General features: G+C 47.7%; 2 protein-coding genes across 5 annotated transcripts in view; one reads left to right on the top strand and one right to left on the bottom strand.

Annotated features, from left to right (window-relative positions):
- Positions 1-2,851, top strand: part of LOC106859894 (integrator complex subunit 6-like) — a 39,828-nt gene extending 36,977 nt beyond the window's left edge. For 2 of the 4 annotated variants that reach the window (XM_014887469.2, XM_014887460.2), the window contains 2 exons: positions 1,317-1,410; positions 1,839-2,851. In XM_014887469.2, the coding sequence (XP_014742955.2) occupies positions 1,317-1,410; positions 1,839-1,938 (194 nt within the window). In that variant the 3' untranslated portion in view covers positions 1,939-2,851. The remainder of the gene's footprint in view (positions 1-1,316; positions 1,411-1,838) is intronic. The other 2 variants (XR_015806739.1, XR_015806738.1) reach the window with 2 other exon arrangements.
- A 9,740-nt stretch (positions 2,852-12,591) lies between these two features.
- MMGT1 (membrane magnesium transporter 1) lies at positions 12,592-17,407 on the bottom strand. The gene is made up of 4 exons (XM_014887509.2): positions 17,291-17,407; positions 16,729-16,781; positions 15,776-15,879; positions 12,592-14,782 (listed from the first exon to the last, which is right to left on the bottom strand). Exons 1-4 carry the CDS (start codon positions 17,370-17,372, stop codon positions 14,620-14,622), a joined length of 402 nt encoding a protein of 133 aa, XP_014742995.1. The 5' UTR covers positions 17,373-17,407; the 3' UTR covers positions 12,592-14,619.
- Positions 17,408-18,329: the final 922 nt, after the last annotated feature.

Raw genomic sequence — 18,329 nt, 5'->3', positions numbered from 1 at the left:
TTTCCTGGAAGGAAGGAGCTATTTTCAATAAACACACAACTTCAGATTCTGAATAATTTCTGGTTGTTCATAAATGAGCAGTGGAGGGGCAAAAAAAAGGAGTAAATGCTGGGCAGGTGAGTTGAAGTTTAGACTTGTGTGTGAGAGGTTGAGTGCCAAGTCAACCTCTTTGCCCTCAAAAACAAGTTAACTGATGTAAGAGGTGCCCTGTGAAAGCAGCACTTTTCAGAGCTTTTGTTTTTGTTGCCAGTGGTCTAATGAGACTGCATGCTCTGCCTTAGGCTGCACTGCTCCTGGGTACACAAAGTGTACTTGTTGCTCTGTGTCCAGCAAAACTTCCTTTTCAGGGCAAAGGCACAGCTCTGTAAGGGTGCATCTTGGAATATGTTTGAAAGGGAATAAGTAACAGTTTACAGCAGAGTGATTTTTTTTAACTTTTTAGAAATTTTGTGTGACTGATTAGTGATGAAACACTTAAGAGTTGCAAACTCTTAAGAACTGAAGGCTAAAAGCGACATCCTGCAAAGTGGGCAATTTTATACCAAATTCATGCCTATTAAATGGTGATGTATAGTAAAACAGTGTGTTCAGTGTGAGTCACCTGTCTTGCTGCAGAATTCAAGCAGTCATCAAAGAAAGAAGCTAAATTGTAGTGACTTGAATATGTACATCTGTTCAGAGGTCTGAGCATTATGCTCCTTCTGCCTATGACATCATTCTGAGCAGGCTCTTGGTCACAGCACCATAAATGTATTCATGCTGGGGTCAGGTATGGGAAAGTGAAACAATGCTGGTTTTAAATCTGTTTCCAATTTAATATGTCCAGTTTATTCTTTTGCAGTGGACATATTTACCTTGTACCAATGGGACAGTTGTGATGTGCTCACACTAAGGATTGATAATTTATCTTTCTAGAAATCTAATGGCAACCTCTGCTTTCAGAAACGATGGCTCCAGGCCAGATCAGTGTTTGGTGGCCCTGTGCACGTTAACTGTGATCATGGAAATGGGAGGCTTCTCTCTACCCAGCCTGCATTTTCTGAGGATAAATGTTCCTAGCAGCTGCTCTTTAAAGAGAACCTTAGTCTTTGGTGCCACATTCGAATTCTCAGATCATCAGTATTTCTTTAAATTATTCTATCACCTGTGTTCTGCTCTTAAAGTTAATGCAGGTGTTTTCCTTGCCTTATGTGTTTTATCTTACAGAGATACATGAAACTGGGCTTTGTTTTTCCTTTTTGGCTCTTGACCTTTTCTGAAATTGCATCTGCAACATTCATTTTTAATACATGGTTGAATTTTTCTCTCTTTTTTAGATTATGAAAAAATATTTTCTCTTCTTGAGGAGGTTCAAGGACCCATGGAAATTCAGAAGTATTTCATTGAATTTGCTATCAAGGAAGCAGCAAGGTTTGTATAGATGGAAATGACTCGGAGTCATAAATCAAATATTAATTTAGATCATGGTAGTACATAATAAACTTTTATCAGTGCTAGTATTTTGATTTTCTGGTTTGACATATTTAAATTATAATTGTTCTAGTGGTCAAACTACCATTATATTTTTATGTTGAAATGGTCTTCATGTAAAGTTTAAATACGAATTAGAGAGATAACAGGTTGTTATTGAAGACCAACTCAAAATATGAGTGGGTTGGGAGGGGTAGATGTATTAAATTAAATTTTCTAGCCATTCTAATGCCAGAAATAAAGAAAGCTCTTTCCTACTGGAAACAGAGAGCTTCTGGTAATATGATTTGTCATGGCTGAAAATTCTTGAGTTGTTGAACTGTATTTTTGGAAGAAAAAATTTATATTGCTCTCCCTCTCTTCTGTAGGTTTAAAAAACGGGTCTTAATACAACACTTAGAGAGAATACTAGAGGAACTAGATTTCACCAGCCCACCCAACAGAGTTAATCATGTCAACAGCAGATAATAATGTACCAGCCAGACGAACGCGGACCAGGAACGAGTTTGCTGTGCCACAGAAGAGTGGAAGAGGACGTAGCTGCTGCCCTCACCATCTCGGCAGTCAAGTGATTTTACTGTCACAGTCTGAGAAGAAGCAGTGGAGCTTTAACTTTAAGAGCCTGATTCGGCAGAAGCTGGGCTATAACCTTAAGGATTTGCTATGAAAGGTGTGGCTTTTTCCTGTGGAGGGTGCTCTTTGCTCAACAGGCGGAAGAAAATAACCATTGCTGCCCCTCCTGCAGGTGATGAGAATTTACTCATTTGAACGCTGTCATTAGACATTTACGTGCTGTAGGCAGCAGGTTGCACTAAAATGGGGCACTATCAAATGCACACACTGTCTGCATCGTGGAGAGAGCCCGTGTGTTCCCAAAAAAACCCTCCCAGAAACACCTGCACTGGTAAAATTGCATGTTGCCACCACAGAGACAAGGGTCTTGTTCCCAAGAACTGCTAGCCATGCCTTTAAACTTGAGATTCAGTGTAGATTGAGAGTAAAGAAACTGCTATTGTGTTAATGAAAGCTAAAGACAGCCCTGTGACTGTTACCACCTGATGGTCACTAAACAATCTACCTCAGACTCTCTTCTGTTTTGTCTGCAGACATTATGAAAGTGCACCTGAGGCTTCCCAGGTCCCCGACTTCAGTTCTCTTTCATCCTGTGAGGAGGACGGAGATTCTTCAGGTGGCCTTGGCACACGCTGTGCTTTGGAAGCACTAAAAGGAAACGCTTTTAAAAACGTGTATTTTAATGTTCATACAAAAGAGATTATTTTGAACAGTATTGTTACCAGATCACTAATTTGATATTTTAACTGTATAAATTTTTTGGAACATATGTATATATAAAATAAACCATTTTATTAATTTTTAAGAAGTGCTAATCTGAGGAGTCTGTAGCGGGCAGCACTGAGTTCCTCCAGTTGTCTGTTACCAGCAGACTGAGGATATTTTTGTAAAACCAGCTGAACCTGGTGTTTCACATTCTCAAACACAGCTTGTGGTGTTAGCTGCAGAATGTGTTTGTACCTTGGAGCACCTGCCCAGGTGTCACTCAGCTTGGCCTCTAGGGTGCACATTTTTACTCAGTTTTGAGGGCCATGAGTTCCAGTTTACCAAACCCTTGGTTACCCGAGCTGGTATCCTCTCCTCTGTTCCTCTTAACTATTTTGTCAAAAGGCAATTCCATATATCACAGGACTTACAAAGAAGACTGAAGCCACCTGCATGTAATTTTTTTTCCCTCTTTAAAGCAGTACCAATAGCGTGCCAGTATTAAGTGGCTCTTGGGACGAGTGTGTATTTCCAGTTGTTTACTCATTACCTCCTCTGATCCTCTAACAGCTTTCTTTAAAAGACAGGTTAAAGTTGTGCTCATGCTGACTTGTGCTCTTGGCCTCGTATGGGAAATATCCCAGGGATTCCAGTGGACTGGCCAGGCAGGGAAACAGGTTCTTGTGGTGAGCCTGTACTCTGTTCCTGCTGTTATTTTTAGTACAAACCAGCCTGTGAGACATCTTTTCCATCTGCTCTGAAGCAGTGGCCTTGGTTTCCTTGGAAGATGCAGTTTGACCATTGGAATGGCACCAGTGAAATCTGAGAAGGAAATGAAATTCAAGAAGGAAATGAAATACAGCAGCAGCAAATCTCTGCCATGGTGTATATGAATGAAGTGACATAGAGGAAGGCATTACTATAAATGTGCCCTGATTCTTAGAAGTAACTTTTATTCATCTATGCAGGTGAATAAAATGGAATTTTTTTTATAACCCCACACATACCTTAAAGTGATACAAAGGGGCATTTACTCCTTTGAATTTCACATGGCAGCTGTTTGTCACTGTTACAGACCTCCCATGCCAAATGTTGGACTCCTAGAAGGGATTTTATTTACAGAGGGTCAGATATACTGTGCATACCTTGTAAAATGGCCTGGTTAAATGCATCAAGTTGCAAGTAATGTGCTATTCTTGAAATAGTAGGTGATAAGAGGAGACAGCTTTCTTCCGTATAGTTAATGGCTGTTCAATTTTCATCACCGATTCCAGAGACACTCGCTTGATCATTGTGTGTCTGAGCAGGGGCCATATTTTTAACTAGTGACCTTGTTAGTGTGTAAACCTGCTCTTTTGGTGGGATGCAGTTGGCTGCCAAATCAGCTGCAGGGAGCTGGTGACCTCCATTCACTCCTTTGGAATCTTTCACCTCAGAAGCTTCAGAATACTCAAGTGCAAGCAGTGAGAATTTTCCCTTACCTCACCGTTATTTTATCTGAAGAGATTGAATTTGGGTTAGAATATTAGAGCAGCAGAAACTGTATAGTGAACTGGACATGAGTCTTCATGAGAAGGAAGGAAGATGTCCTCAGGGATTGTGTCAGTGCAGAGATGAAGAAAAAGGAGCAGCACCAGTTGATGAAGAGCACACGCAGCCCTGAATTCCACGTGGAAATGGCTCATTTAGGAAGCAGAAAATGCTCCACAGCCAGTTTAAGAAGGTTCTTAATGGGGAGGATTCCTTGTGAGCCAGACCCTGGTGCTCGATGTGGGTGGGACTTGCCTTGAACAAACACGGTCCCAAGCTGTGCTGGCACTTCAGGGACAGCCAGGAGGCCACACTGGTGTCAGGCCTTGCCTTTTCTGGTACAGCAGGAGCTGTGTCACCAGGGCTGTGACCTGTGTGGCAGGTGAACCTCTCACAGCAAGTGTGTCCCTCAGCCAGGGCTCAAGAGAGAGGATGGGTCCACTGATGCATCCTGGAATTGGAAGCCGTTTGTGCTTTACTCAGACTTATATTTTTGAGCCCTTGTTTAAGTAAGGTTGAAATAATGTGGCACAGTTGAACGTTGGGAAGTAGGGAAGAAATACAGCTCTGTGTTTCCTGTAAGGAGCACTGCTTAACAATCTGAATTAACAAATTTAGCATTTGCCTTCCTTGGGTGGAGGGGTTGTGAGGTGCTTTGGAGTTTGGATGCCTGTGTGAGTTCTGCTGCATCTGTTTTCTGACCCTCTCTTAACCAGGCCTCCTCAGTGCATGTTACCTTTATTTTTTCCCTTGTAGACATCAAGGGGTTTTCCTCCTAAGCCATTCAGCTCCAGGCTGGTCACTATGGCAGGTGTCTGTTGGGTGCTGCTGTTCCCAGTTTGGGAGTGCAGTGTGTTTTTTGGTGGCTTGTGTATCCTTGCCCAGGTTTAACCAGCATCGGAGAGTGATTGTCATCTTCCAAAATAGCAGCTTCAGAGGCTGTTACTGTGCTGTGGTCAAGCAATTGTATGTCTCCCTTTTCAGGAAACTGTAAAAAACCTCACTAAACCTATTTTTTGGGTATTTTTTTAATCTGGTAATTTTCTCCTGGTTCTTCTTCTAAACTGCCTGCCTGAAATGGCAGCAGTGTAGGCTGTTGAGTTTGATTTCTTTTGGTCTGTTCTTTAGTATCTACTAAGAAACTTTGATGGAAAAATACAAGAAATGCATTACTTTACAGAAACAAATTATTAAAAAAACCTATAAAGCTCAATTACAGTGTTTCATACCAGCAACATGCCGACATCACACCTTTACCAAATGGACTTGAGAGTGCTTGTCTTGAGAATGTGCAACCTAGTTAAGCAGAAACAAGGCCAAAGACACTTCAGATCTGGCAGACAGGAGATTTGGCAGACATCTGAAGGAAGGATGTTAGTCACTGGAACTAAAAGGAGCTGCTGCTTGCAGGTCTGCAAAAACAAGTTGAAATCTATCCTAAGTGGAAAAGGAAGAAACTGGAAAAAAGGAATGCCTTGGGATTTAGCAAAAATCTTCTGGCCTGCAGGAATTGTTTAGCTGTATTCTAAATCTGAATCTTGAGATCATTTCAAGGAGGATGGACTAAACAACAAAAGTTGAACTTTCCTGAAATTATCCATTCAGTTGAGCTGCAGCCTGGCTTGTTGTTTCATCACTGAAAGACTGTTGGCTTGGCTTTTGTTTTTCTTCAGTCTGTGATGTGGTGTTGTCTTTTGGTAGTGTCTAAGGCAGCGTGGCAGGGGAGCCCTGTGGTTGTCCATGGAGCTGGGAGCACAGACAGGGGCTGTGGGAAGAGCTGGTGGAAAAGGCAGTTGCTGCTTGTGTGCTGTGGGAGGTGGTTCAGCTTCACCTCTTCCATGTCACAGCCTTCATTAAAAAAGTGGACAAGATGCTTCTCAGGGCTGGGAGCACAGATCTGGTGCCTTGAGCAGCTGATTACTCAGAGTTCAGAAGATGGATGTGCCAAAGAAGGAGTTAAATTGTTGTACAGACTAGTACAGCCCCGTGGTAAATGCTGGAGGGTATTTCCATAGGCAGTGGAAGAACTGAGCTGCACATGCCTTCAGCCACATGGCTTTGCCAGGAATGAGTACTGCTGGTACCATGTAAGGAAAATTGCCCTTTACCAGGAACTGGAAAGTGCTTAAAGCAGCTGCATATTTCTTCAGATTTTGAGCTCAGGATGAAGCTCTCAAACAATTTTTATTGAAGTCCAGGAGAATAATTTAGCCTGGGAAAGACAGTGGAATAGAAACCTCAGATGAGATTTTTGCTGGAGATCTGATGTTTTTGAGAGCTTGGGGAAGTTTGATCTTTACATCTGCAATGGGAATTTGACAGCTTTTTCCTAGTCCTGGACCACCTCCAGCTGCAATGGAAGTAGCTGGATCCTTGGCATTTATGTATGCTTACTGTCATCTCAATCACTGTCACTTCTCTAATGCAAACAGTCTTGCATAATGTCCCTTAAAATATTGGGACACCTCTGGCAATTTGCTGCATCCCAGTGCTCCACTGTCCACCACTGAGCAGCTGGTAGGAGGGACAGAGTTTTTTGGGAATGATCCCCATGGTGTGTGCTCATTTACAAAGTACTTAGAGCCCTGCAGGATGCTGAACAGGAGGATAGGATTATAAAGCATTTTGGTAGTTACTAGGGCAAAGCTCTTTTTGTGTGGTCAGCCTGTTTCTTGTAATTTACTCCAGAGCAGGTGTATATTTTAATGTTTAATTGTATTTGTAAATATTTTAATATGTAGAATATATCAAAGAGGGGTTCAGTCTGTTGTAAAGGATGGAGTTGGGGGACATCTCCCCCTTGCTTCATCTTGCAGCTGTGGCCCAGGTGCTTGTGCAGAGATGGTCCTTGCAGAGAAGGATGCTGGGCTGTGCTCAGGTTTTTCCACAGGGAGGGACTGCTGGAACCATCCCAGGTCTTGGATCAGTGACAATAGGCAACTGGAGCTGATTTTTGCTGGGTTTGTGGAAATGCACTTACTGTTTCTTGAGGTGGTGGTAGCAGTGTGAGCAGTTCCTGTCTGGACATAACTTCCAGAGCTGAGGAGGCTGTCAGGGTATTTGGGGTTTGAGCAGCCACAGGTCTGGTCAGGGCATGCTGCTCTAGTGGCTGCCTGATCCCTTGGCAGTGAGTGTCTCAGGGATCAAGGGTGCTTTCCTAAGTAGGACAGAAATAAAAATGAGCCCTGTTCCCCAAAACTAGAAAGTGATTAAAAAAAAGGCATTTTGCTGATTGCAGATGATTATAATGCAGCTGCTCGACAGTGACATCCCAGCCATGGAAAAATAACATTGATTCTTTGAGCTGTTTTCCAGTCTGCACAGCATATTAAAACCCTTCATGCACAGCTGGCACATTTAACTTTGATTATGTTGTTGAAGTGACTGATCTGAGAGCAGCCTGGATCCCAGTTGCTTGCAGAATTTGAAAATAAGATTGTTCCAATTCATCTGCAGTTGGTTATTTTGGAAGAGAGACAAACTATCTCGAGCACTTTTAGGGCTGCTAATTAAAGTCTTGTGGCTCTCCTCTGAGAGTGTCTTTAAAGATGGATGGAGGGACTTAACCAAGGTCATACAGTGTGTCACTAACAAAGATGATTACAAAATCTGTGCCCTAATTTGGTCTTGCACACTTGAATTGTTTCCCTGGTGTGGACAATCGCACCACAAACGAACACACTGGCTGCTGGGCTCTTGTTGATGTCAGTGGGTTCCTTTTTCCCTGTGCTCTCCCACCTGCCAGCTGGGTCTGGCATGGGAGCAGCGTGAGGTGGAGACAGGAGGAGCCACACAGGTGGCTGCAGTGGCTGCCGTTTGGCTAGAGGTGTGCTTCTGGGGCTGGAAAAAGCAGGAGCTTGGAAAGGAAGGTAGAAGGGATGCAGAGAAGCTCCTCAAACCCATAGGCACTTGTGGTGGTACTGCCTCTTCGTTAGAGTCTGGTTTCTCCAGCACCTTTCCTTTCCCAGCTCAGTGAAAGCACGTTTTGAAATTCCGCTGGCGTCCGTGTGTTCAGGGCTCCTCCCTCTGCACACACACACCTTAGAAGCCGCTATCCAAAATTATCATTAGCGGAAAAGGAGCGGGTGGGGGACCGGGGAGCTGTGGAAGAGGCTGCTGTGAGTGTATCGCATCCATCAAACCCTCCCGCAGGAGTTCTGTCTATCACAGAACAGGGATGCCGCTGTTTGGCTCGCTGGGAGCTGGATATGGGCAGGACGTGCCGGGGCTCGGCGGCCGGGGAAGGCTCTCACCGAGCCCCTGCGGCTTCCAGCAGGTGAAACGGGGTCAGAGCGACTCCTGGGAACTGCCTGTGAATTCCCCGCAGGAAAGGCACGCACTGGTGAGTCACGGCTCAGGCTGTGATGGGAAATGAGTGCTGGATAATAGGCTGAGCGATGGTGGTGGCTTTTGTTCACATATCAGGACCCTGAGGAGGCTCTGACCCTGTGGGGCAGCCGAAAGCTGTTATTTGTCTGGGTTCCAGGTTGCCAAAGCTGAATTCCTGTAAATGTAGATACACCAGGCTCTCCTTCCCAGGGTCTGCCTTGCACCCCTGGACTTGGTGTGCCCCTTGTTGAAGGCAGAAGGGGTTGGGAAGGTAACGAGGTGAAAGGGACAGCTCTTGCTATGATAGGAAACCAGAAAGAGATTGAAAACTTTTCCCTGTTCGTGCTCAGGCATGAGGTGGGAGCTCCTCTGAGGGGTTGAGTGCTGAATTTGGGAGGTCGGTGCTGTGCTGTGTGAGGCTGGCATGGGACTCTGCCAGGGGCTTTTGTGCTCATGGAGTGCTCTGCTCTGTCTGGAGCTCATCTGTCATGACTCATTCCTTGTTTCACTGCTCCTGTTTTAACTTGCACTTCATCTCTGTGGAGCATTCCGTTGCTCTGCTCCCCAAATGTGGTGGGGTTGAGCCTCAGGTCTGCCCCTTTCAAACTCTGCAGCGCAAGAAACAAAGGCACAGAAGAAAGTGCCTTGCAGAGCTCCCCTGCCCACTGCTCCCGTGCTTGGAGGCTGCTCAGGCTGTTTCCAAGGTTGTCCTCCCTGCCAGGACAACCCTAGGAAGCAGCATGGCCATGGCTGTGCTTGACCAGCAGCCCTGGGTTTTTAACCAGCCCTGGTGTATCCTGTAGGATTGTGTGGGTCCCTCCCATGGGAGATGAACATGGGCCTTGCTCTGCTGTGGCTTTTCCTTGGTGATGAAGCTGCTGTGTTTAAACAGACATGGAAGGAGCAGCCAGCTCCAGCTTCAGAGCGGTGGTGGTGACTCTGAAATGGTGCCACCGTCCCCAGGCTCCCTCGGCAGAGATCTGTGTGTGACAGGAGGCTGTAGAGCAGCATGGTGGCCTTGGGCAGGGAGGGGCATTATTTGGCTCCTTCTCTCCCCTCCATGGCTTTGCATTGTGCTGGGGAGGGGGTGCCTCACTGGGGTTGCCCTCGCTGGGGGCTCCCCCAGGCCTGTGGGTGCTTGGAGGCTTTGGTAATGGCCCAGGGAGTGACAGCCTGGTGTGGATGGGGGGAAGACGAGGCCCTCTTTGGACTGCCCACCAGACTGGCTGCTCCAAAACTGCTTTGGGCTGTGTCCTGTTTTGTGCACTTCTGTGTCCGGGATGGGGAATAAATCACTGCTTCAGCCTTTGCTGTGCACACAGGATGCTCCTACTGCATCCTGCAATGGAGCAGAGACCTCCTGGGGCAGGGACAAGGGATTCTGGAGCAGCCTGAGACTCTGGGGACATCAGCACTGGCCTTTTGTGGCTGGCCCTGAACTGCTCTAAAATATGCAGCAGAAATTCCTTAGGGGAGGAGGGGAATATTTTCTTTCCTTCTATTTTTTTTTCCTGAAATCCAAAGTGAAGTGCCCCTGCAGCATGGCCTGCCTCTGGCAGATCCTGGGGAAACTGGTTCAGCCAGCACCAGTCTGGGCAGGGTGGGCACTGCCAGTGCTGGGTGCTCTGCCTGGCAGCACTGGGATATGACCTGGGAATAAACAGCCACATCTCTGTGTGTGGGGGGCTGTGGGTTCCCCAGGACCACTGGCATAGGGTGAGCCATTGATTATCCAAATGCCATCTTTTATTTAATGTTTTTTCCATCTCCATTCCTATTGGAATGGCCTGGGAAGCTGTGACACCACACAGCCTGGGCCCCTGCCAAGGAGCCCTGGGGCCTCTGTTCCTGCTCATGCTGCCAGGCTCCCGGCTGCCTTGCTGCTCTGTGAACTCCCATTTGCCTTTCTTGGCTGGAAAAAGGATTAAGTTAGCAGGACAGGAAAATTAATTAGCTGCCATTTTAAGGATGTAGCTTTCGTCGCAGTCTGAAGTGTTTTGAAATGGCATTGTGTCACTGAGACCAACCTGGGGTTGATTAAAAGGCTTTTACCTGCCAGAGTATCAGATTTATTTCCGCCAGGGTTCTGCCCCTGGTGATTATGGCTTCAAGGTGAACCTCAAGGCCAAATCCAAGGAGTGTTTTGCCTTCTCTGTTAGTGCTGGCTGTGGAAAGCTGGTACCAAAGTCTTTTCTGCTTGTTTAACATTCAAAATAGCCTTGCTTTGCCCTTCCCCTCTGCAGGCAGCCTGCCAGTCTGGCACAGCATGGCTGGGACAGCAGGGAACTGCAGAGCTGCAGCTTCCCTGCCTGGCTGGGGGCCTTCCCACAGGGAGCCTGGGGGCAGCACCGTGGCCCTGGATGCTGCAGGGTGAGCCTCAGCCTTCCCAAATTGTCCGGTGGAAAATTGCTGCTGTTTGTTGCAGGTGGCAAAAGGGAGCAGAAATGGTGCCACTCTTGGTGGGGGGGGGCCGTATCCAGCTGGAGGATGTCCCCACAGTAATGTCCTTGCTGAAGGTGTCAGAGATGGAGAAGGGCAGATCTGCTGCAGCGTGGTGAAATGTGAGAGAGCCCGAACCATGGGAAGTGAGTGATAAGGAAGCCAAAAATCATTTTTAGGCTAGAATGTAATTGTCATTCCTGCTTTATTCAGTGAGGGGGACTGTGTGGGTGCTCCAGAGCACCTGGAAGGGGCCATTAGCTGCCAGCTTTCCCGAGAAAGCTGTGCTCCAGCTCTGGGCAGCACATGGGTCCTGGTACCAGACTCAGCGATGGCTCCGCCTGGGACACACAGAGGGGACACATCAGATGTGTGGCCAGGAGGGATGTCCACACATGGTGCTGCAGGTCAGCCCTCACTGACCTCTAGAATAAATGCTTCTGCCATCACACTCCCATTCCAGCCTCACACGGAAGGGCTGCACGAGTGACCAATCTCTGACACAAACCATGGTCCCCACCCCCTCACCTGCACGTGTGTAAATGACTCGCCCTCCTTAGAAATTCCCTACTGAGCTCTCACTGGAATAGCTCAAAAACCCAGCAAAATTAATGCAGATTAAACCTGCTACTTCAGCAATGAATGGAAATTACCAGCACATATTTTTTATTTTACTATTTAATGTAGTAGAAATATCACGGCTTGTAGCCAAAGCAATTCAAGATGTGACGGCAGTAAATGTGCATTGGGCGAGGCTGGAAACTCTCCAGTCTAATTCAAGAAACTCTTGGCTCTACTCTTGCTTTGCTTTTGAAGAAGAGAATCTCATCTGTGAAGAACCCCATGCTGCAAGGTAAATATGAGATGGCTTTGGGAGCTGGTTAAGGTGCCCTTCCCAAAACACTGACTTTAATGCTGTTTCCCCCTAGTATTCTCTGTTGGATGCAGAACTTCAGCAGCACAGAAAGCAGATGAGGGGTGAGTCTGCTGCAATCCTGATAGATGCTGTAGTTGAGCAAACTCCTCCAGTGCTTTGCTAACTTTTCAACCACCTCCAGTGGAAAAGCAGAGCAAAGAGTGAAAAGTGATCTTGCTCAAGTCCAGGATTTTAACTATTGCCAGCCCCGGGAGCAGCCTGAATGTTTCCCCCAGTGACTGTTGCAACACCAGACCTTGCAGGAGCCTGTCCCGTGGGCTGGCAGGGGATTAGCACATGGTACAAAAGCCTTTACTGTGGTTAAATTGAAGACAGAAAATATGTCAGCTCTGCCAGAGAGGATGACGAGGAGCCTCAAAGGCAAGCAGATCCCCAGGCTGGTAATATTTCCCTCCTAAGTGTTTTACTCAGCTACTTGCAGCTATTTTGATCCCCCCTTCTGATCTTATCTCCCAGTAATGAACCAGGCCAGACAGCACTTTCACACAGAGCTGCCGTAATTAAGGCAATCACTTCATGTCAGTGCTGGGCAGTCACTTTTAAATAGTCACTCACCAGGGACTTGCTACAGCAGGCTCCATGATGATCAGAAATAAACAAACAAACACTTTAAGGATATCAATTTTTATTTGACATTGTGAGATCAATAAGAAAAAATAATTTGTACAGCTTTGTGATAGAACTGTTGCTGCTGCAGAGTGAGGCTGCTCCTCACGAGAAGGGCCCTGACACAGCCACAGGGTGCTCCCAGCAGGACCTGCTCCCAGCAGCAGGTGATGTTCTCCACCTCCCTGTCCCAGCAGCACCTCCCACCTCGGGCAGGTCCCTGTAGCCTTCCAGCAGCACATATAGGGCTTCTCAGACGTTCCATGTGAGCAGCTCTGCTCTAAGACCCTCTGCAAAGTGCTCAGTGCAACCACAGCTGCAGAACCCATCTACTACAGTGGTTACTGAGCTCCCGCTGTGCTTCTCCTTCCCTCTCCTAATTCTGTCTCTCCTTTGCCCCACAAGGTCACCTGGCCCATGTTCAGCCTCCCCTCTGTGCAGCAGCTGCAGCACAGCCACCCTGTTCCCCAAGGGAACAGCTCTGTCTGCAACAGAGAGATGACCCAATACTATTTCCGAGGCCTTTGGTGTTGGCAGGAGCTGATTTGTGACACCAGCAAGAGGGGAACCAGGACATTTTAGAAACAAATCCTGAAGCTCAGATGCTTTCAGCTGGCAGAGTAACCCTTTCTAATCGAGCCCAGATGCTTAGGAGTGATTTTAGAGCAGCAGCCATGGATATTGCTCTAGCACTGGTGCACCCACTCCATAGGACGGGCAGAGCTAGAAAAAGAGGCTTCGGTTTACACAGTATTTTTGCCAAGCTTTTTGCCTTTGACAGTTCCTAACTGTTTAAAAAAAATACCAAACACAACTCAACAGATGCCAGAACAAAAGGCTGAGTTTCTACTGTGCCAGTGAAACATCCTCCAACCAGGCCAAATTCTCACTGGCCCCACCAGTATCTCGACCTACCCTCCCTCTGCTGCATCAGGGAGCTGAAAAGCCAGAGCAAGAGAGACTTTAGCATTGATTCAGCCCCTGAGAGGAGATAAGAATTTAGACATAAGTAAGAGTTAAGGACAGTACGATCAGTTCTAATACATGAAATCAAGACAGTAATCTTAAATCAACAAAGGGTTCAGCTGGAAAAATCAAGGTGGAAGGCTCTGTTGGCAGAAAAGGGGTAGCTGTCCTGGATTAGTGCCAGAAAACAGAGCAAGCTGCTGGACCCTACCCCTGGATCACTCACAGAAGGGACAGTTCTTACTGATACTTAAATATGAAGATGACTTGGAGGTTGTACCTGGTGCCAACACCATGTTCAGCATGTACACGACGTTCAACATTCCCCAGTTCACAGCTGGAGAACAGAGTGTGGCAGATTCTCTACGTGAGCTGCCTCCCTCACACAAGCACCAATGCACAGCCACAGCCCAGGCAACCTGGGGCAACTTACATGAAACAAAGGAGGGCAATGAGGAAATAACATGGTAGTGAAAAAACAGGAAAAAAAAGAATAACCCTTCACACAACTGTTTTTCAGCATGGTAAAAAAAATAAAAATGAAAGCAATCTCTTTGACTTCCCCTGCCACACCGTGCTGATGTCCCACAGGCATTCTAGGATCAGATGCTGCCCCTTTTCCTGCTGTTCAGTGATGCAGTGCACACAGCATTTCTGAGGGGATCCATAGACTGTAGTGCAAGCAAACTGAGAAAATAAATACACTCAAACATTCCCTCCTGTCAAAGAACATTAATTGCAGGAAAAACTAGCTTGCTTTTTGTTTTAACTGAAGTTAAGTTAGCTGCAACTCGTTTTAATATCTGAAACTTTGAAGATGTGTTTCACAGCATAACTGTAGAATTTACACTGCATTGCCAATCCACAATTCGGTCATTCTCATTAACAGTGTACAAAGAAGGTCATTAGTTTTCATATATATATATTTTTATATATATATATATATTTTATAAAGTCTGGAAGATCAATATAAATACTGCTCCAGAAATTAAAAAAGTGTTTACATCCCCGACTTCAATATTACATCTCAGTGTCCTGGGTTATTGGTATCATCTGTAAAAGTCTTAGCGGCGCAGAGGTTCAAGTTTTCGGAATTTCAGTGCCGAGCTGGATGACAAAGCATCTTGGTTTGAAGAAGAATTCACTGTGTCTGGGGACTGGAACAATACTCTACCACGATGATTAAATACATAAAAAGATGGATGGTTCCTTAATGTGTCAAATGTCCTTCAAAATAAATGTAAAAAGCCAAGGTTAATACTCTCAGAGCAGGGAGTTTAGAACAGTCAGTCTGGGCTGAATTGACTTTAGACACAGAAATACAAGTTTTCAATCCAAAACTCTTTCCTGCTTTTAAGTTTCCTAAAGTAAAACACTGAGGAAATAGACAGCCAGTTGTGAAAAAGACCATAAGATGTCCATGTCACAAACTTCCCCTTCCTTTGTGGAGCTCAGGGCTAGCCTGTGGATGCTGCCTGCAGACACCCAACATGCCAACCTTTGTTCAGCTGTCACTTGTGTTAACACCCTGATGATGCTCAGCTTTCCATCCCCCTGGGTGCCTCTCGCTGAAGGCTTTGGGTGAACACTATGAAATACAATTATGTCAACTTTTCCACTTCCCATATTCCCCTGTGGTTTTGGAAATAACCAGAGAAGCAACGTCTGCCCATCCAATTTTCTCTCAGAATATTCTGAATTGGATCATTGAGTCCAACTCTGAAGTGAATGGCTCATAAAGCACTTGAACCCATGACCTTGGCATGCTCTAACCGACTATCCTCTTCCAAATCTTGATCCAAAATCCCTTATTTTCTTGAAGTCTTTCAGATGTCCTGCCTTGAATATACTGTGTGAGACTCAAGTGACTCAGACTGTCAGGAAGAAGCAAACACAAGCAGAGTGTGAGCCAGACCCTGCAGTCTGAGACCATGCCACGACAGCAGGTGGTGATTCCTGAGATCTACTTACCACCTGCACATTTCATTCCTCTACCAACTCTGCACAGCAGGATTTCAGATGAGGAAAAGCAACAAGTTTATTTGATTTCTGCCTGTTATCTAACTCTCCCAAAACTCAAGACACTGTTGGCTTTCTCAAGTGTGGCTGTTCCCCCCAGGTCACTGCCTATAGCATGCATTGAAGATAAAGATAAGTGATTTCAGCTTGTACAGAGAAGCAGATACCAGTGTGTACAAAAAAAAAAGAAATAAAACATACTTATTTTTGAGTTCTGAAGTGGCATCCATGTCTTTAAACTCTCCTGCAATATGTGCTATCCCATAGCAGGTGACTGCAAAAGCCAGCAGAGTCTGCAGGACTATCTGCAACAGAGGGAGCACAGTGCAACACACACATTACCAAGTGTTCTGCACCTTTACCAAAAAAACCTCAACTTTCACACAGTATCTCTTGTGCTTTTCATCCAGTGACAGCAAACAGAGGTGGGCAATCCAGCAGTGGGGAAACTGAGGCACAGGAGAATTAAAATTCTCTCCTGTTTGCACAGCAAAGCTCTGGCAGAGCTCCAGCTGCCCCAGCACAGGTCTGGGTTGCACCAACTGAATCGACTCACACAGGTCCTCAGCAAGAGCCTGAGACCCAACACTGTGTTCTGTGCAGTCCAGGATCCAAACTCCTGCCAGGAACACACCATGGAGCCCCGGGCCAGGCACCATGCTTGGCTCTCCTGGGCACCTGATCTCCCTGCCCTTCTGATTAAGGAAAGAGGGAACAGATAACTGAAGTGGAAATTTGAAAAGCAAGCAAATAAAATAAATAAAAGTCCCCTTCCTGAAGCAGGTTGTGCTGGGATCAAACAGTCACACTGGATAAACACATGTCAGCCAACCAGAGCCAGAGGGTGCAGGATGTTTATGCTGCAAAGGAGGTCATGGATGTAAAAGCTCTCTGAGCTACATTCAGGGAATCCTGGATAAGATGCCCTAGGGTAGTTCTAAAGGAGAGGGAAGTCTGGAGTTTGGTTTCACTGACACTACAACACACTCAGGAAGTTGGGATGAAAAGTGTGGTTCTTTTCGACAGTGGGAGCTCCGATGAAAGTGCAGCTTAAAAACTACTTTACCCTTTATGCTTGCTTAACACATTAAAAGGAAGCAATTGAGAGACTAAACCCCTCACAGTTACACCTTTCACACATAGCAAAAACTTACATCTATGGGCAACGTTTCATCTTCCTTTTCTGTCAACCTCATGTAAGAACGATCTACAAAACAAAAACACAGGCACGCATCAAACACTCTGAATATGCAAATAAACAGCCTGGCAACACAAAACCCGAGAGAAACGTGTTTCTGCTGCAGAGACACGTGTCAGCCTCGACCCTCCCCGGCAGCTGGGCCGCCCTTGCTGCCGCTCTGAGGCTCTGCTGCTCCGGAGCACGGCTGGCCCTACCCCAAGCAGGCGGGAGGGAGGCAGGACGCGGGGGCGGGAGGCAGCGGGACGGCACAAGCCAGGCTGAAGCCCCGACCCGGCGGGCGGCAGTTCCCCTTCCCACCCTTCGTTTTTCCCTCCCTCCCCGGCTGTTGCGGCGCTGCTCCCGGAACCTCCGTTCTCCCCGCAGCCCGGCCCCCAAGGGCAGGGCCGCCCCCGCCGGCCGGCTCACGGCTGAGGACGATGATGATGCCGGCCCGGGCCGGCCCCCGCCCCGGGAGCTCCCCGTCGGCCGTGCGGGGGTGCCGGTGCCCCGGGCCGCCCCTCCCCGCGATGACTCACGCTGCGCCGCCGAGAAGGCCGCGTGTGCCAAGGCGAACAGGCCGAGCCCCACCAGCCCCTTCCACACCGACCCCGCCGCCATAGCCGCCCGCCGCCGCCAGGGCGCCCCGGCGCGCGATGATGGCGTCACTAAAGGGGGCGGGGGCCAGGCCGCGCCCGAACAGCGCGGGTGTGCAAAGGAGGCGTGGCTTCAGCCGCAGGGGGCGGGGCCTCGCCGCCGCTTTCCCACGCGCGGCCATTGATAAAATGCGAGGGGGTGAGCGGACCCTGGGAACCAGGGACGGTCCTGGGGGGCGGCTGAGGGAGAAGGGGCCCATCGACCCCCGAATAGGCCCTTTCCCTCCACCACGTCAGGCCGGATCCCTTCCAGTGAAAACAGCGTAGGGCTAGTGGTGCCCGAGTTAATTCCCGCTTTCCACGTTTTTAACCTCAAAGCTTGAGGAACCGGTGCAAGAGAAAACAGGGCAAAAGGATGCACACGTGCAGGAGGGACGTTCCTGGCCGAGCCAGACTTGAGGCAAAGCAAGGTCCCACACAGCCAAGCATCCTGGGTCTTCCATGCCCCCAAGGCACAAAGGCAATTCTTTGGGGACGCTTCCTACAAGTCACCTTTAAACTGATCATTGGCATTTATTGCATCCCCCTCTACTTCTTGGTAAAAATGGTGGGAAGTTGACCCTGATCGCACTTCGGGGCTCTTGGCACCATGTACAGCCTTGGCACGGTGTGATGGCACGACCAGCCTCCAGGATCACCCTGGACCCCATCTCCCGGGGTGTGTCCGGCAGAAAATCCCTCCAAAGGGGTGCGCACGAACAACACCGGCTCCTGTGCGCGGCCGCGCTCATCCACCTCGCACCAAGTCTGTCTGGGCATTTCTTCTCCGTCTTGCAAACCCCTTCGAACTCTGTCCCGCACCCTTCTTCGCCCCTCTCATCCCATCCCCTAGGACTGGTCCCAGCCTCCCCAGGGCTCGTGGCAGCTCCAGGTACCCTTTCTCCCCAAACCTCGCCTTACGAGCCCCCCAGCGCCGCCCTCG

Source organism: Sturnus vulgaris, chromosome 14 (assembly GCF_052056855.1).
Source record: "Sturnus vulgaris isolate bStuVul1 chromosome 14, bStuVul1.hap1, whole genome shotgun sequence".
NCBI classification, from domain to species: domain Eukaryota; kingdom Metazoa; phylum Chordata; class Aves; order Passeriformes; family Sturnidae; genus Sturnus; species Sturnus vulgaris.
The sequence above is the reverse complement of the archived record's forward strand: the minus strand, read 5'-3'. Positions and strand labels throughout refer to the sequence as shown.